Source organism: Colius striatus, chromosome 4, assembly GCF_028858725.1.
Source record: "Colius striatus isolate bColStr4 chromosome 4, bColStr4.1.hap1, whole genome shotgun sequence".
Classification (NCBI taxonomy): Eukaryota; Metazoa; Chordata; class Aves; order Coliiformes; family Coliidae; genus Colius; species Colius striatus.
In genome coordinates this window covers 19,958,567-19,985,814 of record NC_084762.1, presented here as the reverse complement: position 1 = coordinate 19,985,814, position 27,248 = coordinate 19,958,567, and the positions used below count along the sequence as shown (strand labels likewise).

The following is a 27,248-nucleotide window of genomic DNA, read 5'->3' as shown; positions in this document are numbered from 1 at the left end:
ATCTGTGCTCAGCTCCAAGACTCTCCTGTAGCTCTGATTCCTGCCCATACTTTTCCAAATCACAACTCAGCCCTACTCCTGATCCTTCCCATACATCTTTGGTCTCCTAAACATGTCTCCACACTATGCAACCAAAGATCATGTGCTGACCTATGCTTGGTTATCTACCTACCCATCAGCTATGCCAGCTACAAAAAGACTTCTGGAATGAGAGGTCTTGGGGATGTGCTGCACCTGAGACTGTAATTCATGTTTTTGTTTCCTGGGGCTTTACACTTAAAGCAAGGAACAGTTTGTCCTCTGCTAACACAAAATGTGTGTCAACATATTAAGAAAGATCCTTTTTTCCCTCAAATTTCTCCCCCCCTTTCCCTTTTTTCTCCTCCTACTTTAAGGTTTGGATAGATCCTAAAATCATGAGAAAAAATGCTAAAAGTTCTTTCAGTATGAATTTATTGAGAAGCAAGAAGAGCACACAGCTTAGGTACAGAGTGATTCACAAATCACTTAAAAACCATTAAAGAACAAAAAAATCCAGGTAGATTCCAGAAGGCTTAAGTGATACAAATCCAATGACAGGACATGGATCACTGGGAAAAAAAAAAAAGTCATGTTCAATCTATTTGGTCTTTGTTCTGTGGTTGGAACAAAATGTATACTAGTGGAGGCTACAGACAGGCCCCAGAAAAGGTTGAAAATGTTGAATGCTGTAACTGTATAATATTATGATAGATATGAAAGTCTTCTTTGGCCTGTGTTAGAAATTGATATCTCCATAACTTCCCACAAAAAAAAAAAAAGTGTTTAGGCTCTCGCCTTCTCTGCTTTACACTATTTTCATCCTAAGACACGAATGTTGGTATTGGATACTTTCTATTTGCAGCTGTATATTTTAGAAGCAAAAAGTGGGCTGCAGCATGCATTTAGAGATAAAATTACCACTAGAGGGTCTAGTGACTACTTGAAAATAGTGAATTATAAAAAGGAATAGCATCAGAACCACCATGTGAGAATTATTTATTTCAGAATCATTGTAGCATGCAAGCAGTTCACTTTGCTTAAATAGCTTTGGTAGTCTGTAGCTTTTATGAAATTGGTTTATTGCTAATAATAGTCTAAATAATTTTTCACAATAAAATCAGCACAGACGACAGTGACATGATCTTCGTTAGTCAGCCTTGCTTCAACAGTGTAATCTCCCTGTACGAGACAAACACAAAGCAAGTGATTAGTCCATTGGTAGAATATAGCTGCTGCTATTTCTATGAGGGAGCCCTCTTCCTAGAAACAGAATAACACTTTTACCCATCAAGTCCCTCCAAAACCTTTCCTGTCTAAATTCTTCAGAACTGGTAAAGGACTTGCCCATATTTTCTGCCAAAATACTCTCATCAGAGATGTCAATGTTGACAGGCACAATTAAAACAGTGCAAGGAGAACAAAATGTTTTGATCCATAAAAATTCCTTTCAAATATGTAACTTCCCATATTTCTTATGGGCAAGCATAATATGGCCTGTACTGTTTAGTGACTGAAAGAAGGAAGAGATGCTTAGTGGCCTGGCAATTATCTTCCTTGGATCTTGTGTACATTGTTGTTGATAAGATTTTTTTTTTTGAGTACCTTGGGGCACATGTGTGTATAGATGACTGAATTTGTGGTGAATTCCTATATAATAAAACAAGAGAGAGATTAATTTCAAATGGTGGCGTTAAAACTGCTCATGGGCTTTGGGGAAACTTGCATGTTTGCACTGCAAAAAATCTCGACATTAAACAAGCCATGTTTTTTTTCTATTGATTGAAACTGTTCTTGCCAGACACTTGGAGAAGAAATATTCAGCAGGGGAGGTGGCAAGGCTCATCTAACAGATTTGGAGGAAGAAGTGAACTAGAACTCATTGTGATTAGATTTTTTTTCATTCAGAGTAATTTTTTTGCTCATGGGTAAAAATTCTTATTAAAAGAGAATAGGGAACAGTCTTAGATTTTCTGACTCAGAATCCAGCTAATTTGCCCAGAACTGGAGTCTTACTGGTCTCTGTAGATGTTTCTAGGGCTTTTTCTCAGTCTAAAGATCTATTTGTCTAGGGCCTTTACTACAGGAGTGTCCTTAGTATGTTAAAGCTGTTGCTGGAGCAGGATGCTAGCTGACGTGAGCTTAGGCACTTCAGTGTGAGAAATCAAAAAGCATTGCTCAATACAGCATCTCTAAGTGTAGCTTTTAGGAAGGCAAGCTGGTGAGGGTGGGATAACAGCCTTCATAAGGAGACCCTGCTTCCTGTGTGAAAGCCTTGATGATGGCAGCAGGACCACCAACCTTCATTTTCCAAGGGAAGACTGGGGCATGTGAGACAGTAGCTATTATGGAGGCTCAATCCTCCCAGAAGCCAGCTGTACTTGTACTCTGCAAGTCTTGGCAACTCCAGCTCTGTGACACATGTCCTTGTTCCATATCACTGTTCTGATCTTGTCTTTTTCCTGCACCTGGACCAATTCAGTGTTGAACAGGCCCCAGACCTCATTTTTGAGGCTCTGACATAGGTTTTGTCCGCTGCTGAAGAGCTGAGAGCTCATGCTTTGCTTATGTGTGTGAGCAAATCTTAGGAGCGTCTGACTGACCACTGGAACTGTGTGCTTTCACAGTGGTGACTATCATCCTTCCTTCACCACTTTCTCCACCAGATTCTTTGATGCTCCAGATCTTGCCTTCTCCCCTTCAATCCAGTTTTTTCGTTTACATGGCTAAAAATCCTTTACTATTTACTGGTCAAATACAGCTTCGTGTTGTGCCCAGTTAAGAGATGCTGTGGTGCATTCAGCATTTGAGACCTATGTTGGTTTGCAATGCAGTTTGGTTATCTTCTAGAAGGAGACTTAAGCTGAGTGTGAGAAGGCTGCTTGTAAAGAGCATCTTGTAAGGAATGCCTGGGAGACTTTGAGCAGTGTCTAGAGTACTGCTTGTTTCTTCACCTGAGAAATTATTTTCTTGGCCAATAATTGTACTTTCAGATGCAACCCAGAAGAGCTCTATCTTTGTATCTAACATCATATATATATACAGTGGAAGACATACAGTTGCAATAGCTACCTAAATTGCCTTTGTGGTCAGTGAGAAGGAATGAGCTTCTCCAAACTGATTAGCACACTAAGGACCGAACTGAATTACAGCCTTGGTCTCAGGAGTCCCTTGGAGCTGCTTCCTTTTTTGCTATTTTAGGAATAATAATGGGTGAATCTACTAAAGACCTGTGATGCTGCATGACTTAGTGCTGGTAGAGAGAATCTGCTATCCTAAGAAAACCTCCGGGTAGTGGTGACTGTCTAATGCTTTAAGCAAAGCCACTTAATTTCACATTGAAAAGAATTAGTACTGTAAACACTATCAGATCCAGTGGAATGTGCCAATGTGATTGTTTGTAGTCTTCTGTACCTCAACCAGAAAGCCCTTCTGCTTGGGAGCACTGCTGTGACCAGCTTACCTGTGGGATTTCTTTGATTCCCAGTGTGACTGGTCCCTCATAGTAGAGGTGTTCTGAAAAGCAAAAATGACGATAGAGTGGTTAGACTTGCAACATGTGAAGGAAACAAGCAGCTGATTATAGATGCTTCTTTATAACAGCAATTCATAGTGCTCCAGTGACAGGCGTCAATGGAACTGCAAAATGCCCTGCAACAGCACTCCTGAGAGAAATGTCAAGATGTGTGGTGCCTTTTGGGGAAAGCAGGGCAGAGCCTGCTTGAGGAGGAGCTATGGCCCCTGTCTGAGTGGAAGAGGGGAACATGGCTTTGCACAAGCAAGTGAGTGTTCCTATGTCAGCATGCACCCTGCAAACGGGGAAATGAAAGGGGAGGGGTATTGCTGGACACAAGACCTTTAGCATGATCTATTAAATACCTGCATTAGTTACACTACACTGTTTTGGTAACTTTAAGAAAGGCTATCTGAGCTGAGTGTTTCTGTAAGTGTGGACTTCTGACTGCCTACTGAACATGACCTTAAAGTAATACAAACATGTCTATCTCGCTGATGAGCAAGCATTCACCAAGAAGTTAACAGTTGGTGACTGGAATAGAGCCCAGGATTTCCACCTTCCAATCCTTATCTCCCTAATTGCAAGGCATGCTTGCTCTTTGCTGTTGAAGAAAGGGCAACTTTGGCACTAATGGACAGAATTAGTAAGCTGTTCTGCAATTCCTCCTACTTTTTCATAGCTTACTGGGCCAAACTCTCCAGACTTGACTGAAAATAAAATTTGTAGATGTTTTAGGATATCAGAATTTCTTGCACAACATGCCCTCCACAAGTTGTGGAAAAGTCTAAGAACTTTTTAAGGATTCTCTTTTGTAGGTGTCATGAAATATTCTTTATTTTGATAGTGACAGAGGAGTAAGTGTTTAATCATATTTATTTCAGTATGTGCTGGCATTTTGATGCTTGTCACTTCTAGAGAGTTGTTTTAGTCCAGTCTCATTGTACTGCTTTAAACTGATTCTTCTGAAAGGTTGGAAAAAGGCCTGTAACCTGTTTAAGTCATGTGGTTCATTTCAACCTGCAGTAGGTATTTGAATTGGACGAGAGTCCATCAAAGGTCTCCCCCACACATGCTATGAAATGTTAGTCCGTGCCTTGTGACAAACTTATATGAAAGAATCAGGACTACAAGATAAACTAGGAAAAAAATTGGAGAAACCTGAGACATCACCAATGTTCTACACCTTTACATTTATAAGGAGCTTGTTACATGTAATGCTCTGATGATCCTGGGAGGTGGAGAAGATGCAGAACATCCCAGTGATGTCCTGAAAAACCTAATACTAAAACAGAGAATAGAATAAGTATGTTCTGTCTTGTCGCTGTCAGAGAGAGAGTGCTGCAGCACTCGTACTGTACTCTTTCTCCTCTGCATCCCTGGCTACCTCACCTGGACACCAGGACATCTTTTCCTTTTCAAAGAGCCATCACTATTTCTGCTTGCTTCTGCATGAAACAAGAGCCCTGGAGTCTGACACATCTCCACTGCAGAGAGCGATGACTCAAGGATTTTAAAAATACAGCACAGCCCACTTGTCAGTTCACAACTTTACTAGAATCTAAATGGGAGTTAAAGTCACTGCAGACTGTATAACTTGGGTGATGAGTGACTCCCTTGAGACTTGAGCTGCATGTATGTTGATGTGTGCTAAGCCATATTGTTAGGTGCTCTCTGAGTGGTGTGGACCATGCAGTGGTGTGGCTTATGGTTTGTGTGTTTGTTCAGTAGGGAGCTTTGTTTGACCATGTCTTCTTCAGTCAAGTCTAAGCCTAGCAAATCTTAGATGGCAGCAGAGGAGAGTAGAGAGAAAACTGGGCTGTGAACAATCACCCTTCCCTAAAATCCATCTCCATATGAGGACATGGAAACTCCTTTTGGATCACAAGGCTTACAGGGTTTCACCTAGGCTGTTGGACAGCCATCGAAAATGCAACATGCAAGCTCTGCAAAGCTTATATTTTAAAATGGTGTAGGAGTCATTGGGCCATATCTGGCAATGCTGAAAATCTGGCAATGCTAATCTCTCCTTCAATGTAGGTAGAGGATATTTTTTGCCCCACTTTGCTGTGACAAAGTAATGATTCCATCAGATCTAGATGAATGCAGTCTTAGGGCTCTGCCTCAACCTCTCTGAGAAGTTTTCCATGGTTGCTCTGATGTGTGGTAGCTATGTCTTCACTGTCTACTCAATGTAGGCACTCTTACGGGATGTACTATCTCTTAGGGAGCCTCCCAGATAGGTGTTGTGCGTCCAGTTTGAAGCCTGCATTTACTACTTTATGCTTCAGCATTACTCTTATTAGCTCTTTCTAAGCAACGTTTTGGGAGGGGTTGTCAGTAATCACATGGAGCTACTGGAGAAGGTCCAGTGAAGGACCACTGATAGAATTAAAGGCCTGGAACATCGCTCTGAGAAGAAGCTGAGGGAGCTGGGATTGTTCAGCCTAGACAATGGAAAGATTAGGGGAGAGCACATCGATATGTATGTGTATCTGCAGAGAGGGTCTAAAGAGGACAGAGCCACACTGTTTACAGCGATGCCCAGTGACAGGACAAGAGAAAATAAACACAAACTGAAGCACAGGAAGTTTCTCCTGAACATCAGGAAGGACACTTTTTACTGCATGACTGAGCACTAGTAGAGGTTGCACAGAGAGGTGATGGAGTCTACATCCTTGGATATATTAAAAAACTCCACCTGGACGTGGTCCTGGGCAACTGACTGTAGGTGACCCTACTTGAGTAGGTAGGAGTCAGAGGTTCTTTCCAACCTTGACCCTCCTGAGATTTTGTAACCAGGCCTCTAGAAAAACTCTTGTGACCTTCATAGCTTCAACAGTGGTGGGGCTGGGGGGAAGAATTATGTTGCTTTGAAAGTATGTCCTTGATGGTAAAGCCAGGGCAGTTTTCATTTTCAGCCAGCTGAGAGCTGCCAGGAAATAATATGGATTCATAGATGTGCTGAATTTTATCATTCATATTCACTTTGGACCATGACAACCTCCTCAGAGCCTATGCTGGCTAGATCAGACTATTCAAAGCCCATTCGGTGTTCCTCACACATTAAGATTTCTGCTATAACTCCCAGAAGTGTAAACATCCTCCAAGATTTTAGAGACTGTAGTTTATCATAGCATCCTTAATATACATTTTTCTCCATATATTCATATGATTTTACATTCATCTATTGAAAGAGGATGAGCACATCTGCTGCAGTGAGTGTAATTGTCACAAACACTGAGCCTAGCTCATTGAAAGGATTCTGTCTTTTTAGAGCAGGCCCAGATGCAGTTGCAAAGAGTGAACAAATGTTGAGAACAGCATAAATTACAATTCCTTTTTTTCCAATTACAAATTCTCCTATTTCTTTATTGGTCTGCTGGTAAGCTATGGTAACTGTTAAGCATGCTGCATCAGTGATGTGTTTTGAGTCCACCCTCTATTTTCAGCACTTTTTCTTGAAGACTTAACTGAAGGTGATTACTGTACAGCATCCTGGGAAACATTTTTAATGTACCACTGATTCAAGATGATAGTAATGTATTTGTTGTAGCAGTTTTTCATTGTTGTTTCTACCAAAAGTATCTTAGTCCTTTTCCCAGCCAGCGAGTAGGCCTCTAGTAGCTTTCAATTTGAAGCAGAGCTTTCAAATGTGTAAGAACTTCCTGAGGACTACTTCAAGTTACTAGTTATCATTTATCGTGAAGATGGCTCTCATCCCTGACAAAACACCTATAATGAAATTCTCACTCCTCTTTCTCAAATCTTCCTTGCACTGAAAATCTTTATACATTCTCACACTCTTGTGCTATATAAAGGCCCTGTACATCTGCACCCACCTCTTCCTTTCTCTATGTTTTAAATCTTTTTAGAACTTAAATGCTCCATGTTGGAGTTCTTCTAGGACACGATCTTGCACCCATGCAACTAACACAACTTCAATGAGTTTTAAGGATGCAGGAATGATCTGAGTAACTGTCAGCTAGAGATGTATAGCTCAGTGAGAAAAGCACATATAAATATGTAGCCGGGTGAGAAACATCCACTCTATTTACTGGGGAGGAAAAAGTGAGATGAGGAGCAAGACAGCATAGTATAATAGCCCAAAGACCTAACTTTTTGGTGTAGCTGCCTTCTCAGAAAACATGTATTTAAACTGTCCATGTGATACCCAGGTTACATGTTACATTCTCTGCTTTTATTCATAAATACAATTTTAGAATCTTGCTTACTGTAACACCTACTGAAAGATGCAATAATAAAAGAATGGAGGTTTTCTCTATGGATTGGGAGTGTGCATGAGGAGTTGTGCAAGTGTTCTAGTGATACCTTTATCAGTTGGGCCTGAAAGAAAACTTGCAGAGAATGCAACTAGCTTTTATCAGGAAGCTTTGTTTAAGCCTGCAAGCTGTGGTTGGCACGTTGCTAAATATTACCCTGGTAGGTCTTTTTCTCCGATTTTAGTGATTGCATTGGGAAATTTGTTAATTCTTATGTAACTTTTCTTAGCAGGAAATGGGGAATAGCCAGCACTTTCTACTAAAGAGGAAGAGGAGGAGATGGGGAATAGCCATCACTTTCTACTAAAAAAAGAGGAAGAGTTCATGTTGTACCACAAAGAATTTAGTAGTTCTGTTGTCATTGTCCTTAAATGGACAGTGGCCCATTTTACTTTCAACCTTTGCATTAACAATTTCACAACAGGGATATAGCTCAAAGAAAAATCTTGGAATCCTACTTAGGAGTCCCAGTGAGAGGTGTTAGATGTGACCTTTTCTTAACATAAATAGTAAATACTGTATGATTATGGTGAATGTGAAACCTTTAGCTATATTAAGTCTGTGAAAGTATTTCCAGCCATGGCAAAACTGTAGCATTATAGGAGAGTAAAGAAAAATAAAAGCACTCTGAACACCCAAGACTTTGCCACAATTGGCTCTTCTAAGTCTCTTTTCCTTGTAACTTCTGCTCTACTCACTCACATGATTGAGTGGACCAACAAAGCCTGTAGCAGAACTACATTCCCTCTCATTTTGGGAGAGGGAGGAGCAGGCAATTTTTGGCGTCCTTGTGGAAGGCAAGCAAATGATGTGTAGAATTATATTTAAATTCAGGTCAAGTCTGGCCAAATGTTGCCTGTACAAGAAGAAAAAAGAGGCTTTACATGAAAAGCTTCAGTTAAAAGGTCTATTTGCTCCTCTGTACCTTTACTAGGCTGCATACTTGGCCACTCACAATGTTGTCCTTGCTGCATAGCTGTAAGTCTGACCCATATGGTAAATTATGGCTGTAGTGAATTACTTCAGTTTTCAGCTCAATTCTGTGTTGTAAAACACGAGTTAGAATCAAATATCAACTAATTAAGAAATACTACATTTTTTGTTTGAACATTAGTCTGAGAAAGTTTCTTTCTTTCCCATGGAGTCTTAATTACTAAATAAATCAGCCACTGAACAAGAGGGTGTGTATGGAAAAAGTGTGTGGCAGAGGTCCTTACGCTAACTTAGGGATGCTTGTAAATGAAGATATATAGTATTATTTAAACAACCAACTATGGTTTTATATCATAATGTACTTCAATTAGTAGAAACAATCCCCTATCAATTTAAGATTAAGTGACTTGGAAACCCCAGGAGGTTTTGGCTTTGTGGCTTAATGATTGAGTAGCAGTTTGTGCTCATCTCAGCACTGACTATTCTTCTCAGTGTATCCTTTAAAGGATGTTATTTGGTACTTAGTCAGAATAAGAAATTTTTCAGTAATTCTGTGGTTGGCTTTTTTTCACTTCTAGTTCAAAACACGGTTGGAAAAACCTCTCTTATTTTTTTTTGTCTATGTGGCTTACAGGATTTACATAATTGATTGCTAATGCAGCATTTCTCTATTACTCTTTGTGATATTTCTGTGCTGTGTGAAATGTCTTAGTAGTTTTCCAGGGGCTATGTTAGCAGTAGTGGTGTACATGGTCTTTAAATTTATAGCCCTTGCATGTGAATTATTGCAGTAATATCACAATGGAGATGCAAGTGAAGGGAAGGAAAGCAGACCTTCTGAAAAGAGCTGGTGCTCTAACAACTCAAATATCCCTGAAGCTCTACCTGTTTATTTTAAAATCAACCTAAAGAGGTGACCATGATGTAAGAGGGATTCAAAACTAACTATGGATATTGCAGTCCATGAAGTCCAAAAGCATGATCATATCTCTTCTGGACTTCATGGCTAGCTTTGCACACTACCTGGTCTGGGTCATGGCATAAGGGACCTTGATGTGCCCCGGCTCACCTGAAAGCCAAGATGTCCCCTTTCTGGGGGAAGCTAATGCCACTGTAAACCAACTAGCACAAATCTGCACCACCTGTCAGTTTGACTGGCACCAACTGAAATCATCTGACTGATGCATAGGTATGTATTGAGCAGAAACAAGATGCAAGCCATAGATAGTATGAAATAGTATCTTGATCCAAATACCCATATTTAAGAATAATTCCTCTTAAAGTGAATGAAGAACTGCCTTTAAGGACAGGAAGTATTACTTGCTTAATGGTGAAGAACACAGTCAGAATGCCTTGTTTGCTTACTCAGCCAGTTCTGTTACAGAACTGGCCTTTATTTTTGTCATACTCCTTCCTCACATGACAACCATGTGGTTATTAATAGGGCTTACGACCTCTCTGCTATTGGATGGGGTCACATTACCACAGTTATTTTTTTATGGACTTGAAATCTCACGTGCATGCAAGATTTTGTGATTAAAAAGCAAGCAAACAGGTTAGGGGAAAAAGCAGGCTCTGAAATTAAAATGTCTCTGTCCTACTGTGTTTCTGTCAAGCATTAGCATACTGTTGAAATAAACAGAACATGGCAATGTATTGATGCGTTCAACAGCACAGCAGGTGCATCCTGCTTGGAGTATTTGGTAGCCATCAAACTCCTAGAGTGCTACCTAAATTACCTCCTTTCTTCTTTCCACAGAAAATCAGCTTAGAAAGTCCTGGCTCGCAAAGCGTTTCTGAGTAGGTTAAGACAGTCTTCCCGTTGATGATTAGGTTAAGCTTGAGGTACAGTTCTTTGATATTGTGTCCTACAGACAAAGGAGAAGGAGAGCTCAGAGAAAGTGCAAGGGTAAACAGCTTTATTTAAAAAAAATATTCCATTCCCACCTCCTGCTGTTTAAGCCATTGTATGTTTTCACTGAGAACTCCTGATACATAGAAATCCATGCTTCAGGAACGAGTCTCTTAGTCCCTTAAGGTATCTAACAGGGGATGTAATAGCATATAACTTTATTGTTAAATAAATTATGACCCTGACCATTCTCTGACTCAGAGGCCAACTGGTATATTAAATCTTGTGTCTGTACATCTAAACTTTCTTTCCTACTAGCAGAGAGGCCCAGTGGGCCCTCAGGAGCAGCCTGATTTAGATGGGTGTCCTTTACTCTGGATTGTTGGGAAAATATTTGCAAATGACTGTAATGTAATTTTTCCAGGCTTGTTTAACTTTGCAGCCACCTGAAAGCTGATGATCTCCAGGCAAAAGGGCACCATGTCTCACAGGAGGGAGGCCTTTTGCATGCAGGGAGGCATTCCCAAGTGCTAAAAGACAGTTGGCATGCAAACTTATTTTCAGCACCAGGAGTATACAGTAGTACTCTCATGTTCATGCTCTGATAGTAGAGATTCTAGGTGAACTTGAGGCCAACGGTCTTGCAAGAATGTGGCTTTCCTTGCAAGGATAACAAAACAAGCTATGGCTAATACGAACTTGTGCACCTAGCCCATTAGCTCAAATGCAGTTCTGCTTTTGACCTTTTATTGCTGATCAATCTAGCGCTGAAGGGTACACTTTCAGCTAGCACAGGTGGTGAGATGTTGGCATGACTGTGTTGCCTCAGGCCAGTGTTTCCTCAGCACTCTCTTTATACCCTCCTCTGCCCAGGAAGGGCTGTAGAGATGCCTCTGCTTTGGTCTGTGGGAGTCTCTTCAGCCTCCTACCTACAAAGGTCAGCCTTGGCAGTTTGGTGGTGCTGACACAGGAGTGTGGGTGCTGTAGCTGTATCATTCAATAAGACTGTCCCCAGAAGACTTAGCTGTGAAGACAAACTCTAGAGCAGCCCACACCTTGGCTATTTCTATGTACAAATGAAGGATAGGGGTAGAGGCTGAGGGCTGATACAATCTGCTTAGGGTGTCATACGTAGTCTGAGGCCAAGCTGACATTTCTATAACTCTGCACAGATTTTGAGATATCTCAGAAATGAAGCACATTCATATTTTATAGGAGATTGTCACCTTTGCTTCCTACTTAATACCATCACTCGCACATGAATTATTTGTTTATGGCTTGAGAAAATGACAATTCACTTACTTAGGAGCATTGCAGCTCTGATGTTAAAGGTGTGAGTTGTGATGTCAGAACAATGGTCAATGCTGAAAGCAAAATCTTGTTGGGGATCTGTTTGGAGACAGAAAGCAGTGAGTAACAAGTGTATTTTAAATTAGATATTGACTGTATAGACTAAAACAATAAAATATAGAAGTCTTACTAAAACCAGATTAGATATTTCTTTAAAATTCTCCAAGATGTGCTCAAAGCTCTCCCATCCTGTGTTTAACAGTTACTTCTGTCCTTTCTGCCACTTCAATCTGAAGTGCATTCAGATGGTAACATATATGAGGCTAAAATACTGTGGGGGTAAAAAGAACCAAGTGCAGGGAAAGCAAGTTCCTCCCAGTGGTGGGTAGTTAATACTCATTCAATGATGAAATTTTAGTACAACTGTTCTTCCCAGGTTCTGGACATCACTGCTGATGAGCCCTTGGTTATAATGGCACTCTTAAAATCACTTGTGTCACAAGATGGCTTGGTGAGACCAATTGGGAAACATAATCCTGAAGTTTAATGAAAAGTCAAAAACTGAAAATAAAATTGTGAAGCTGAGATCCTGCAGTACTTTTAAGATGGGTCCACCATCATGTGGCATTTCTAACCCAGGAAATACTCTACATATCTTCTTTTCTGGGAGGTTTTAACAGAGCTAGGGTCCAAGCTGATGACTGACATGAATGTGGCTTTTAGCAGTTCCTATAGTACACCTTTCTCTGCATCAAGCTCTGAAACTCTTGTACAAATGCTTGATTTCACTCCACTTCCATCTTGTTTGCTGGCCTCTGTGAGACTCTGAGCTATGCCTGAAGACTTGCACTCTCTGTTGACAGCTAGCAGCAACAACTGACAGCTTAGCTGCCTCAACCAATAGCCTGTGCAAGTGTTTTCCAGAGCTGTGGCTGAATGTGGAAGATCTGGCCAGTTTGGAAACATATCTTGAGCCTCAAGGTTTGCTTTAGGCATAGGTTTGTCTCTCATAGTGTCTCTCCAGACAGCCTGTGCATTCAACTTCCTTATCTGTGGAAAGCAGAGAAGCGGCTGCAGCATGGGCATAAGCAGCCGTAGACTCCCTGGTTTACATAGAGCTGCTGGTGCAAAATATAGACTTGGGAGTTGAATTCTATTTCTAAGTTGTTATTGCTTGAGGTAATCTTCTCACTGAATTGAAAATAAGGACTTGAGAGAATTTTCCTTTGATGCATTGGTGAAAGTTGAGTCACAAGTATTCTCTGTGAGTCTGAGCCATCATCTCTGTAGTCTGACGCTATTTTTATAGCAGCTGTCAGGGAGCAAGCCTGGGTGACCAAAACCTAGTTGCTTAGATGGGAGCATGAAATGAATGAAAGCAGTATGAGGAGCTGGAGCCTCCAGTTAAACCAGGTTCTGCAAGCACACATTGTCAGCACAGTCCAAACAGAGCTCCCAAATCGTAACTTCAGGTAAATGAAAAGAATTGTTTAAAGGATGGAGGTGGAAGGCACTGGCATTTCCCACAGCTCAATGTTCCCACATTGGATTTTTTCCTCCATGCCACTGAAGGAGTCTCTGCAGTTGCATGATTTGCTTGAGACAAAAAATTAGTGCCCAGAGTTGTTTATCAGCTCAAGTGTGACAAGAGTCAGAGTGTTGCCTTTCCTCCCTTTCCTTGTTCCTGTCAGCTCTCGCTTGGTTGTTACCGCTTCAGGAGCTGTTGCAATCAGGTAGGAGAGCAGTTTCCTGCTCCAGCTGGAAAGCTTGTCAAACTTCTCTTTTCTCCAGGACCGTTATGCCTGCTTCCCCTCTGGTCCCTACCACCTCTCAGGGCTTGGCTTCCGCTTTCCCCTGGACCTTCTTGTTTCTGTTTTGTGTGTGGTGTGATGATAAGGTTTAGGAAGCAGCTGGTCAGATTCAGAGCTACTGGAACACTGATGCCTACAAATAGTGCTGATTGTCAGCTGATTAAAATTGTTGGCTTTGCAATTTCCAGAGGGAGCTATGATCAAAAATGTCACTGCAACATACATGATGCATTTCTCTTTCCAAAGAGACTAGGCTCTTTTATTTAACAAATTAAATCATGTTGTTAGGGCTAGAAGTTGAATTTTTCTTATAAATAACCGTTTGGATGGAAAGGGCGTGTTTATGAAACCAAGCTTTTCTGGAAATCATGGGCTTCTTACAGTGAACCTGACCTCAGGTTTGTTGTGGTTTGGAAGTCTCATGCTTTTCTAGGTCTTTTTCTATGGGTGAACTCTTACCAAACGACATATTTCATGGTGCATCGTAGCCACGAGTGTCTACTGCACAGCTAGTGATGCAGCATGGGGCTGTGGTGTATCCACAGAAGTGTTGTCTTGTCCCCAGAGAGGAAGACAGTGTGGGAGCACTCATGAGAGAGATTACAGCAAAATTTGTGAATCAGTGTGCATGGATTTTGTGCTGTTACTGTTTGTTGCTGAAAACTGTAAACTTTACTGCTGACAAAAGAAACTCCAATTAATTTTCTGACCATGTCCCTGTGGAAATTCAGGCTATGACTTGGCAATCTTGGATATTGTGGCGTATGTGGGGGCCTCCTGCTGAATTTAATTGCAAGGATGGCCCGGTTGCTAAAGCTATGGTGCCAGGGAGCCTGGATTCCAAAACATGTAGGCAGAAAGGTTGCTACTAAAAGAAATTAAAGAAAAGAGTGACTTTTAACCATTTGATAAGCAAAGAGATTTGTAAATTCAGCTGTGCACTACGAGCTAAGGTAGTGTGCCATACCCCTCTTTCCTTAAATGTTGAGGAGTCCCTCGTGTGGCAAAGACAACTCGAGACAATTGCCATTTTTGTGTTTCATCTCAGATGCACAACTGTGAGTCATTGCGTGTCTCTTCTGGAAGTTTAATACTTATTCTTCCTTGTTTGCCTCAATCTGAAGTGAGCTGGTTAGGCTGAAAAAAATACATGTTATGTCTTTCACATGTGCAGAGCAATAACATTTACCGTTAAATCTCTAAAATACGTGGGGCTGCCCTTCAGCCTTCTACTTCCCTGCAACATTTCATAGTGCACAGTACTGTATGTTCCCAGACTTCCCTCCACCCACTCTCTTCAATCTGCTCCCTCTTCCATAATTAAAGCTCGAAACTCTTCAACTGGTTGCAGAGTTTTGCTTTTCCAGTTCAGTTTTGATATACTACCAACACTTAAAACGCTGCTGGAAATTTTGCAAACATGTTGAGGTTTATCAGTGAAAATCTACTTATGGGGGGGGAGGGGAAGGGTATTTTTCTGTATATCTATCTAGCGAGAAGGGCCAGAGCTGCAGTATATTTACAACTGGCATGAAAGTGCCTGGGAGGAGGATTTTGACTAAAGTTTCTCTCTAGACAGTTCTAAATCTTTCAGGCAACTGCTGAGAGAAAGGCAAGTCTTTGGCTTCTGTAAACAATCAGTGAACTGTAAGATCTCTTAGACTTGTTATTGGAACTTGATGCTGTGTCTAATGTTGAGCTCTCAACTGTATCTAGCAGTGAACGTGCAGCATTTGTTGAAGACTGGTTTCTGTAGTATAATCCTGCTTTGTGAAGGGCAATTTGATATGTACCTGGTATCTTGCCCCTGATCACTCCTTAGATGGTCTAATGTCAGCTGACCCCATGCATCCTGCCTCCCACTTCACCCTTACTGGAGATTTATGGCTCTGTTGGCTTGGTGTGTGGTTTTCCTTGCATACGACCTGTAGTGGCACCATAGTACAGATTTCAGCCTGGCTTACTTTTGCAACATGCCTACAGCCATGAATTTGGCTGGGTTTTCCCAGAAGGCTGAGAAGAGCTCTGTAGTACAGCCTAGAATGTCAGGTGAGTTCCTAAATATTTCTTCATAGAGTTTCTTTTCCTGCTTTCAGTCTTGACAGAGGGTTCACACGTAAATTAGCACAAAAGTATTTACAGTGTTGTATCTGTGTGACCCTCCTGGCTGCAAGCCTTATAGCTTTGATGGAGATGATTACCCCAGTAACAGGGACAACAAATGGGAAGACAGTTTCATGCCTGAGTTAGTGCAGTTATGGGGCCACCAGTTCATGCTCCTGCTGAACATGGGTGTGCACCAAACTACAGGCTGGGACTGCCCTTACACCTTACAGCCTCCTGTGCTCTGGGAAGTGATCTCCAGAAGGAAGATGAAGCAGCCAACCGGGAATGAAAATGTGCTAACCCACTTTGACTATTTCCCTCAGTGCCTGCACTGCTAGATGACTAAATGGCCATTACAGAAACTGCATGGCCAGATGGGAAACATCTGTTATAGGAATTTTGCTGTGTTGGTGTATAACCCTCCCTCTCCTCATCTTGTTAACTATCTTTTACTGGCTTTACTCTCATCTGAATCTGCTCTAAAATCACGTTGTTTCCATATGAGCAGCAAGCAAGCAAGGTTTGCTTGTAAGGGTCTGCATCTGTAAGTCTTACAGTGGTGGGAAGATTCCCAAATCCATAAGCTTCGAGTGTTTCAAAGAAACACTTTTAGGAGCAGATAAGCCACAGAGTTGAATGGAATGACATAACTTCACTGGGCTAGGGTCACACAAGGACAGACTGGTGCTAGAGGAGCTGGAAATTAGCACAAGGAAGAAACATATTTAGTAATTACCCAACACTCCTCATCTTCAAAGCTCTTATTAAAGTTAAATCATTAGTCCTTACAACATTCAAGGTGATGAAAGGAGAGGGAAAGAATGAGGAACTGTTTGGGATTTCAGATTTTATGTAGTCACTCAACATTTTCATTTTAATGTCTATTTAAATAAATTAACCTGAACGCTCAAGGTTATATTTGACACTGGAATCTACTTAAAAGGTACCGAAGAAGAAGCATCAGGTGAATTAGCAGCTCTCCAGTTGTGCATCTAGATTTCCCTGAGCACCTACAGTTTAATGAACTTCCCTTTGGGCCTGCCTCCACTGCATGCCACTGCCATGTCCAGACATGTCTGAGGGGAGCAGAGTGACTCTCTGTTCAGAGGGGAGCAGAATAAATAGTGAAACTCATGTTTATCATGGGGATGCTCACCTCAGACATGACCAGCTCCAGGCTTTTGCCTAGTTTGGACAGTCACTCTGGCTTCCTTTGCAGAAGTCATGATTGGTTTTATTTCCTGTACTTTCCAGCTTGCTTGGATAACATGGAGGTGAAGAAACAGGGAGGATGACAGTTCATGTATCCTTAATGTCCTGGAATTACAGACTGTGGGAATTCCCCTTTGCAAACAGTGGCATCAACCTGTGGTCTCTGAGGTCTGCTTAAACCTAAAGCTCTTGGAAATGTTTAATGGAGTGAATAACTCTCCTTTCTTATAAAACTTATATAGCTGTAGAGGCAAGCCCAAAAGTTTGGTCTCGGTATAGTCTATGAGCCAAAAACTCTCAGAATACTAGCAAAAGAAGCTTAAAATATGGCTCTAAAAATGTTTATGCAATATTTAAATCATTTCCACTCCTCTCTCAAGAATATTGAGCACTGGTAATGCAAAGAGCAATTATGTACTGCTTGGTTAGATTGAAGCATGGGCGCTACTGACTGGTGTTTTATAGCCCTAGTTCAGGAACAAGGCAATTTCAGTGTCTTATGAAGTTAGTTTAAATATAGGACAAAGGTTTTTTCTCTTGCTATTTAAAATAAAACTCATTGCTGAGTATAATGGATGTCTAAAATGGATGTCCAAATTTGTAAATATTCAGAAAGCGTAACTCAGAAGGCTGGTGGCATCTCCAAACATGTTGCTAGGGCACTGACTGCAATAGCAGCAGAATTTGAGGCGTGAGGAACAGGTGTGGGATGGAGAGCTCAGTAAGCAAAGGGCTTGCAGTGTGGTGGATGGAGAAAAGAGGAAGAGATCTGTCTGGTACCAAGCTGAGGTGACCCAGCTGCCACCCGTGGCCACGGAGCTGCTGGTGGCCTGGGTGAGGAGCTGTGTGAGCAGGATGGAAGACCCCATGAAGACTGCAGGTATGAGGGGCTCTCTGCAGCTGGAGGGCTGTGTTTGAGGCTGTCATCAACATGCATAAAGCAGCCTTGCTTAAGACTTAACATAAAGTTTTCTGCCTTTGTCTACCCAAACCACCTTTCTTGACAGCAGGCTTGTTAGAGCTGTTTGCCAGGGCTCAAGGGAAGGCCCAGTGTCTGAAGGTTCGTGGAGAGTTTCCTTGCTTTTGCCAGCAGTGATATTTGGAAATGGGGAGTTGTGTGCTTCATATGGTGTGGCAGAGCTTTATCTAAGCCTGTTTGAGAAGATGAATCTGAGACCCTAGGTTTGAGACATAGCATGTACAGATCTGTATTTTTATCTGATAATCCTGATTTGTCCTAGTTAGCTTGAGAGAGAAAGGGAGGCAGGGCAGGCTTCAGCTACAGCAGTGTAACAAGAAAATACCGCATTAATTTGGGCCCAGCAGGGAATGTATTAGAGAGAGAAAGTCTTTGTTCTTCTGTTCTGTTGGTTGGAAAACACCATGCGCTGCATGAGTAAGATGCATACAGTAACTGCCTGTATTCCTAATCAGATCTGTCTCTCCTCTCTTCATGTGTTGTTTGAGGGGGTTTATTGCTTTTTTATTATTGTTCTTTATACTGCTGTACTTGAGACAGAGACCTCTGGACATCAGTGCTTGCCAGTATGACTGGGGATTCACAACAGACTTGCAGACTTGTGTCAGAAATAGAACCAAGCATTACTAGAAACTGCCCTGCTGTTAGACACATGCCATGTTCTGGGATAGCAAGCTTTACTGCTGATTATACAGAACGGTAATCAGCAGCATATAAATGGGCTCAGTGTTCCCATTTTCCCAGGGTGGGTTGGAATCCACTGCAGGAACATGTCAGTAAGCTATAATTGGAATGGCATGCTCCCTCTGCTAAAGAAACTAGCTGGGCTCCTGCCTGCCTGATCACTGCTGGATCGTTTGACAGGAGCCATCCAACTTCAGGTAAAGAGAAAACTCATGCATTGAATTAATTTGAGGTAGCTTTCAAGATCCTAGCCTTTGGCAACTGGAAGCTCTCCTGAGTCTAAAAGCAGCATCTGGGACAGATCAAAGGTTTCAGATCTGGTATGTGTTGGTTCTGTACTAGGTATTTTGACATCTTGTCCCTGATGGCCACTGTTCCTCCCTAGTTTTAGGTTTCCATAAGCCTCCTTGAAGTCGATGCAGTATCACACCAACACATAATAATGCTGAAGTCCTTTTTGTGTTTTTCTGGGGTGTGTTAATTTTGTTGATTATTCCGGATGTTTTTGCTGATGGATGTTAAATTGCTGTAAGAATCCGATCTCCTGCCTCCCTTTCCTTTGGTAAACTATAAGCATTGTAGGGTCCAGAGCTGTTTTGAGGCAGTGTTGACAACTCTGAATGATGTGATGTGGCAACATAAAGAAAGCCTAGCAGTACTTCATATGCTTACACAGAAAGTTTTCTCTGGTGCAAACATGAGCAACTGTGATTTGTTCTTGCTGTCCTGACTTGATGCAGTGAATGTGCCTTTTGATAACTTCTACTTTACGTAATATAGGAGCAAACCTCAGATTCGCTGCTATTTTTTTCCCGTGGGGAGAACATATTTTCCTATAGCTTGTCCTGCTGGCTGCTGCTCCTCCTGCTTGTGATACCTTAGACTTGGTGGCTACAACAACCGAAATCAATTGCAAAAGTCAATAGGTGAAAAAAGTGTTTAGTAGTTTAGATTTAGCAGCTGGAGATAAACAGGAGGGACTTTCACACATAAACAACTCTCTTGAAGTCCATGATTGAGACCTTCATTGATTTGGTGAAGAAATGGGCCCAGTTAGGAAACCTCTGAGAATGAAATTAGATGGGAAATTTTAAAATGTAGTGATAAAAGTTCTCCAAGATTGGTCTCAGTGAAAGCATTGATACTGATTTTGCTAAAAGAGTCAAAGTCTAGATGCTAAAACTATTTTTTTCGCCTGAGTACCTTAGATGTATGAAATTGTCTCCTGTTCCTCCTTACCATTTGCATTTTGGAACTTACCAAATACACTCTCCTCTAACAAAAGAATAGGTAAAAAGGAATCAGAATCGCCATAAGAGATTGTGCAGGAAAAGGAAGTTTTAATCCTCTCTAATGAAGCAGAGAATGAAATAAATAAGGTAGTTTTAATTCATGGAGGGACCAAAATTCTAAAAGAAGATTTGCATGTGCACTTGTATTTGTGCTACCTGATTCTGACGATAGCTTTGGTTTGTTAGGATCTGGTGCCAGAAATGTGCATGTCAACATCTGGCCTTCCCCCTGGAATAAGTAAGCTATACCAGATGAGTAGAGCAGCGAGGCTATGACAGGGTGAGGGCTTGGACAGAGCAAACAAACAACAAAAATGTTTTCAAGTGAAATTCTGAAACTCTTTGATTGTTTTCCCGTTAGCAATCTATGCAACAAAAGATCAGAGGGGAGGTGGTGTCATGTGTTTTTAAATAATTTAGAAGCAGAAGCAATTGCTAGAGACTGCTTGAGGGAAATAAATAAATAACTCCATGAGAAGCATCTGGCTCAATCTGTCTGCCAAAGAATAATGGAAAAAGAACCTTCTTTTACCAAGTGTCCAGAAAAACATTTGCCCTGAAGATGCATGAAGTGAGATTTTTTTTTTCAGACTTTTCTTTGCCAGCTGAAGCTATGAGATTATTTAGATCCTTTAACTAAAGTATATAGTGGCCAGGGAGGAAAAAAGGACTAGTAACATTGGTTGATACAGAAAACAAAGTGGTATGCTGTAAAATTAGTGCTGCAAGGTTGACAATTTAGCAGAATCCTTCATAAGCTGGTATTGCTGATTGAGCAGGGGTGGGTGTTAACAGGTCTGTTTTTTAAAAGGAGAATTTTAAGAGAAATAGTATATTTAATCTCTCAGTATGCACGAGAAAGGATATGATGGGCTGAGTGTGAGGGGGATCCTAGTAGGACTGAAACTTTTTAGTATGGACAGGTAATCATCAGAAAATTGTCATCTAGGCAGTTTTTCATTCTCCACTTTATTTATTTATTTATGAAGCACTGAAAAATTCCCTCAAACCAGAACTTAACAGAATTTAGCAGAAGGGTGCCTATCTGGCCAGTGCAGCTTCTACACCTAAATAACCTTGCTGACTTGAAGGGACCATCGTAATGGAGATCCAAACTTGAGCTCACAAATTTAAAGAAAAACTATGCAAATGAGAGTTTGTGTATCTGTAAATGCAATCCCCAGTTCAAGCGTGTACTGAAGTGGGCAGTGCTGATCCCTCTTATATACCAGTATAGGGCATGAAGAACCTTTATAGCAATGACCTTGCTTCAAGTATGACAGAGCTAGGGAAGCAATCATGGAGCTCAGTGGACATAAGTTCAGTCTGACTCTGCTGTGTTTAGGAAGAGGCATAGACAGGTCAAAATTGTTCTCTAGAGGACCAGATGGCTCTGCTGTTTTGTGTAGCAGAAGACATTAATTAGAGCAAATTGGTTACCCATATCCCTAAATATGTTTCATTATTTTTTAATCTGTAGGTTTGCAGATGTAAAACTTGTGAAGGGTGCAACCAGTTTCACAATTAGCTTCCAGAGGCTGAAATGAATACTGGTCAATTGCTCCTTCTCCTGAAGCTTCAGCTAATGGCTATTAACCTTTCTTCAAATTAAGAGGAAAAAACAAACAAAGTCAGACATTAACTGGGAGATGTGTTTGTCTGTGACAGTAAAAAAATCTCATGTGGTCTGAACAGTATTTTATAAAGCCTTGAGAATATTTATTAAGATACTATCAGTAGTATATCTACTACTTTTACTCTCCTGAAGATCTCTCTGAAGTTCCCTGTTATTTACTCCCATGCACAGAAAACAAAGTCCTTAAGGGTTGATGCTCTCCAGACCCTTTTGAAGAACCTTCTACCTTATCAGTAACTTTTTCTGCACTGTAAAGAAATCTGCAGTTTCAGGCAACAGAGAGCTCTGAAATCTCCCAGGTCTTTGATCTAAACATAGACCTTTATTAATCAATGAGCATACTGGTCTGGGTTTGCTAGTTGAAACAAAAGCAGGCATTCTGAAACACTGATTTGTTGATGTAGGCCCAACTAACATGTCAACTAATATTTCAAGAAAGAGCCGTAAAAGTAGTTGGAAAAGGTTTTTCATATGTCTGCAGCAGCAGCCACCTGCTTTACCCTATGAAGAGGGCCTCCTTTGAACACTACATGTGAATGGCTAATTCATGGCTAATTAAGACAAGCTCACATGAATGATCTAGAAGCAGGTGCTGGCAGACATGTTGAGGAGTTCCATTTTGTAGACTCCAACTGCATTGCACTTTTCACTTTCAGGTGGATGCCTGACACTCAAATAACACTGGAATCTGCTTAGGACACTTTGCTACTGTTGTCTTCCTTTCTCTTCCCAGACAATTGCCTCTTAAAATGTAGCTGGAAAGATCAAAAGTGCATTATTGTAAAAATCACTCTGAACATAAATTGGACAGGAATCAGCCATTTGTGTAGCAAGTTCTCCTCACATCTCTGCATAGATTTGCCAATTACGGTCCTGTTTCCTCAGTCACAGGTGTTAAACTGTGCTGCTTTTATCTCAGGATAGCCCAGGTCTCTAAAATTGTGGTCATTTGAGATTTTCCTTGATTTTTGTTGCTTATTCCTGGGAGGAAGAGTGGCGCTGATAAGACATGTCTTGCTATTTATAGACTCTCTTGGTGTTGTGTCCTGTGGTGATACAGAGGAGGCAGCATACTGTCTATTTGCTTTACTTTTAGACAACTCATCTCTCAGCCTGAGTTTCTCACCATGGACTTGCTACTGAGAGGTTTTTTTCTGATGTCTTTTATATGACTTTTTTGTTGTCCTTGTTTACAAATGCATTGTACTGATCACTAGGGTCTTGTCTAGCTCTTCCTTTGATGCATGCCTTGAGGTCCTGGTTACTGAACGCTAGCCTGTTGTGTCTGAATGTGATCCTTTATATAGCATCCAGAACATGGAGTGAGGCTAAGAGGTTGATACCTGCTTGTAGCTTACACTTTATAGGGGCGGGATGCAGCTAGAGCAAGTGAATTGAGACTCGCTTCTGGGCAAAAGAAATTGCTACACTTTCTATGTCTGTCTTCAGTTATCCACCCAAGCTTCTCTGGTACAATTCTCAGTTATATTAGCTTGTATTTTTTACTTTAGTCAGATTTTTACTGTGTTATTGGAGAGGATTTGATAAACTGCAAAGTAAAAATGAGCACTTACCTCCTTTTCAAATGCTCACACTGAACTCTATTTATAGAGGGCATTCAGCTACAGAAATAGAATTGTGAAATACTTGGTGAAAGTTCTCTAAACTTCCTTAATCTTTACTTGATTCAATCCTGAACCTAGAGGTGAAATCCTGACCCTCTTGAAGCCAATAGGAATCTTTTACTAAAGATTTCATACTAGATACCTCACTGTGGCCACTGTATTGCAAAAATGTGTCATCTTCTGGAATTTTCGTGGAGAAGGCAATACCATGGGGATTTCTCATACTGAAGGGACATGCAGGGCAATCTTCCCCTGAAATAACTGAAGACTATGAGCAGTTGCCTAGCATTGACTCTATACTTCTTGACATTGCAAAGCTGTTATGAGAAAGCTTGTTGGGATGGGGTCTTGCTGAAGCTAGGCACTAGCATGTCTTTTCCCTTGTGGGTGAGAACAGTTGGCAAGATGCAGCTGCAGAACAAGTTATGCTCTTCCCATCTAGTTGTGGTTTACAGGGAAATGAAGCGGGGGCAAAGCTTCTACTCTCCTAAAGGGGTGATTGGTACCTTTGTGAGCTTGTCTCACCCTTGTGAGATTACTACAGGGCTCAGTAAGAGCAGTATCTTTGCCGAAGTGAATGTAGGCTAGGATATTTGGTTTTATCCTCCCCACCTGTAAATTTTTGGGCTTAGTCAAAAACACCTTGCATTTTTCTGCTTTCTACAAGCTACCAGACCACGAGTTGAGTCATCAGAAATGTGTATGCTACGTCCTGGTCTGATGCTACAGGTGTGGTAGTCTCTGGAAAAAGGTGGGGCAGAACATTGTGACAGCAGCCATGAGTGTTGCCACAACTCAATCTGACCGAGCTTAAGGGAGTGAAGAATCTGGCTTCAAACAAGGAGTCTGACTTAATTCCATGTCTATGGAATCTCACTTCCTACAGCTGTGCCCAGAAGAACAGAAAATTACTGTCAGTGTTGAGACTTGACCTGTCTGATCTCTAGCTTGTGCTTTTCAAGCTGTGAGTTCCTGCTGAATGAATGTACCTCTTACCTTGCTGTGTGTGGCAAACCCAAACAAGTGGCACAAGCTCTAAACAAATACATTTTGTTAGCTAGGCCAGTGGTGTGCGTAACAAGAAGCAATGCTTGACTGACATGTCCTCAGCAGACAAATTTCGTCATTTGAATGGGATCAAACTCTAGCCTGTGCCCCTGTGTTAAGGCATCTCATGCTGGGACCTGTTTAGGGAACAGAATTAACTGGTACAATGAATTCTTACTAAAATAAAGATAATACCAAAGCTTGTATTTGATATCTAATTAAACATTTTCCTAATGCAGTATACTCATTTGTAATATGTGAAGTCAGGAGACTTTAGTCTCCTGAGAGTGGGCCAGTAAAGAATAGCATTACAAATATTTGTTTACTACTTTTGTCCCTCACTGACTTTATTTTAATAGATGTGCAAAACCGAATGAAAGCTAGAGGGGAGCAAAAGCCCCTAGGAAACCCTTTGTATCAGGATGAATCGGAAAAACAAACTCTAGGGTGCTCATTTGCCATGAATTGCTCTTCACATCACGTGTGGAAAATGAATGAGGCGTCTGTGAATCTAATTCCCTTTGTCCCAGTTGTAAAGCAGACCAGCAGAACAGGAGAGGCACACGGCCAGCAAAGCAAGAGGTGGAGAGCAGGCACCATTCAGAGAATTCATTCTTGGTCATTTCAGTGCTGCTTGCTCCTTTTCTCCTCAACAGATTTAAAGAACAAACAAAACCCTACTGTCCCTGGGAAATGCCTCTGTGAAGTGCTGCTGTTGGAGTCTGACTGAGCTCTGTGGCAATGGCAGAGAACAAGAATCCTTCACTCTGTCACGCTGCTTCTCTTGTCACTCCAAGTGGGAGGACAGAAAGTTCGTCACCACAGCCTTGCCACACATGAAGAAAAGAGCAGATTAGTGCATTGAAGAGTCTGGTGTTCCTTAGTTTTTAACCTAACATCAAGATAACATTCCTAGTAATCTCTTTCATGTTGAGATGGATTTTTGACAGTTGCCTATTATTCTGAATTAGGTAATATTATTTCCTCTATTGTTTTCTATCTAAATACAGTTAGATTTTTGTGTGTGTCATCCAAACCAACTATATTTGAAAGGCTAAAAATATTCTAGCTGCAAAACCCAATGCTGGCTTGGGAGCGTAACCCTTCTGTTCATTGCCTGGCTTGTAAGTCCCTTTCATTGCATAAGAACAACTTTGTTGCCCAGCTAAAAGGAAAATGGAAATTAAAAAAATCTCACCACAGCTTTTGTAATATATTTCCAAGTTGTCCTCTTTGCAGACTGTGTGCGTAGGCCATTCTGTGCTGGCATTGATGTAAAGCAGGACTAAGATGAGAACAAGAACATTTGATGTCTTCATGATGGTGTTGGTAGCTTGTAGGATTACTCCTGTCTCTTACTAGCTCTCTGTGGAGGGAGGGAGGTGTTCCTTTCTTTCAACAAGGGAAACAGAAGTTACAACATTCGTGCCTGCAGAAGGATTAAGTGAGCCAATGCAGCCTTAGCTTACCACAACGTTGTATAAACAAGAGGCTAATCAGAATTGCAGCGTGCTGTTCCGTGCACTTAGACTTCTGCTTTCTGCTTCATGTTAGTTTAAACTAATGACAAATGAGCTAATCACACCTACTCACTTCATGGCATAGCCCTGTGTCTGTGCCTGCTGGAACAATGCAGTAGACTGTTTAGGTTTATCTTGCTGCCAGTTTCTTCTCTTGAAGTCAAAGCCTTTGAGTCAAGACTTCAGACAGGCTTATTTGGCCCTTCTGTCCACAAAACATTGTGATCCAAATTGCCTGATCTTAACCACACAAAGTGTGATCAAATTATGCAAGATGGTCAGTTTGGTTTCTGTGTTGTTCTTAGTAACAAATCTGCTAGAGGGAAGGGAGGTGTGTCTGATAAAGCTGACACCAAAGAAACAAGTCTTGAAACTTTCAGGAATGAATCTGCTTGACTATGCTAATTACTACATTTATATTCATTTTGTTCAGTGTTTCTTTGGAATGTCCAGTTTAACAGCATACCCAAGCATGTGAACCTGGACATGTTTTTTTTCCCTTTTTGTCGTCCTGGGTTCTTGGCTGTGTTTTATGTAGAAATTAGTGGCTGTTGCAGATGGCAGGGAATGATCAGGAAGGGGGTTGCGTCACCTCCAGAAAACTTCCCTTGTTCAGTTGAACATCCAGAGTTGGAATAGAATTTCAAAGTGCAGTTGTCAAAAAGGTCTTTCCCTGGACAGAGTGCCAGCTGGAAAAAAAGCTACAAGCTAAATTCGGTCCTACAGTAAATGTCTGCAGTAGTCTTCTCTGAGCTAGAAACAACGAGGAATTGGCTCTGCAGCATGAGAATTGGATAGAAGATCAATTTGGCCACGTCAGCCTTTCTTGCTCTGAAGGCTGTGAGTATCATTTGCTCTGACACTGAGTAAAGTTGAAGAGAGCAAACCCTATGTGCTTTCGCAAACAGGAAAGAACCTAACAAGACAATCATGAAATAATGCTAAACCATAGAGCTGTTCTCAGGCAAAATCCTGTCCTAAACAAGTGTGATAAAAGTAATCCTATAGCTTAAAGAGAGGATTAAGATTTCAACCATAATGTATCATATCTAAAAGCCAATTTAGTGCAATCCAGAAGACCTTGTTTTGAATAGTGAAGCTCAGGCCTTCTTTGTGTTTTTCAATACCATCATAATGGTAAATTATATGTTCAGGGCCAGAGTGAGAATCCAGGCAGCTGTCCTTAGGCACAGAACACGTACGAGTCACATAAAGAGATTTAGGTTACAGATCCGTCTGGTGTGACTAGACTTTGGTTGTACTCAGCTAATAGTTGCCAAAAACAAGCACAATTGCAAATGGAATCCTAAGGAGAGACAACATCTAGGATTCTTGTCTAGAATCAAGTAAAGTAAAGGACCCTTCCCACTAAGGTCTACAATGCCTGTGAAAATTGGATACAGCAATTTACCACAAAATGCAAAGTATTTCAGATCAGGACTGTGA

The 27,248-nt window shown here is 41.2% G+C and overlaps 1 protein-coding gene across 1 annotated transcript; it reads right to left on the bottom strand.

Moving 5' to 3' along the window:
* Positions 1-436: 436 nt before the first annotated feature.
* LY86 (lymphocyte antigen 86) lies at positions 437-25,709 on the bottom strand. The gene is made up of 5 exons (XM_010210907.2): positions 25,481-25,709; positions 11,903-11,989; positions 10,488-10,616; positions 3,482-3,534; positions 437-1,200 (listed from the first exon to the last, which is right to left on the bottom strand). The coding sequence occupies exons 1-5, from the start codon at positions 25,599-25,601 to the stop codon at positions 1,105-1,107; spliced, it is 486 nt and encodes a 161-aa protein (XP_010209209.2). The 5' UTR covers positions 25,602-25,709; the 3' UTR covers positions 437-1,104.
* Positions 25,710-27,248: the final 1,539 nt, after the last annotated feature.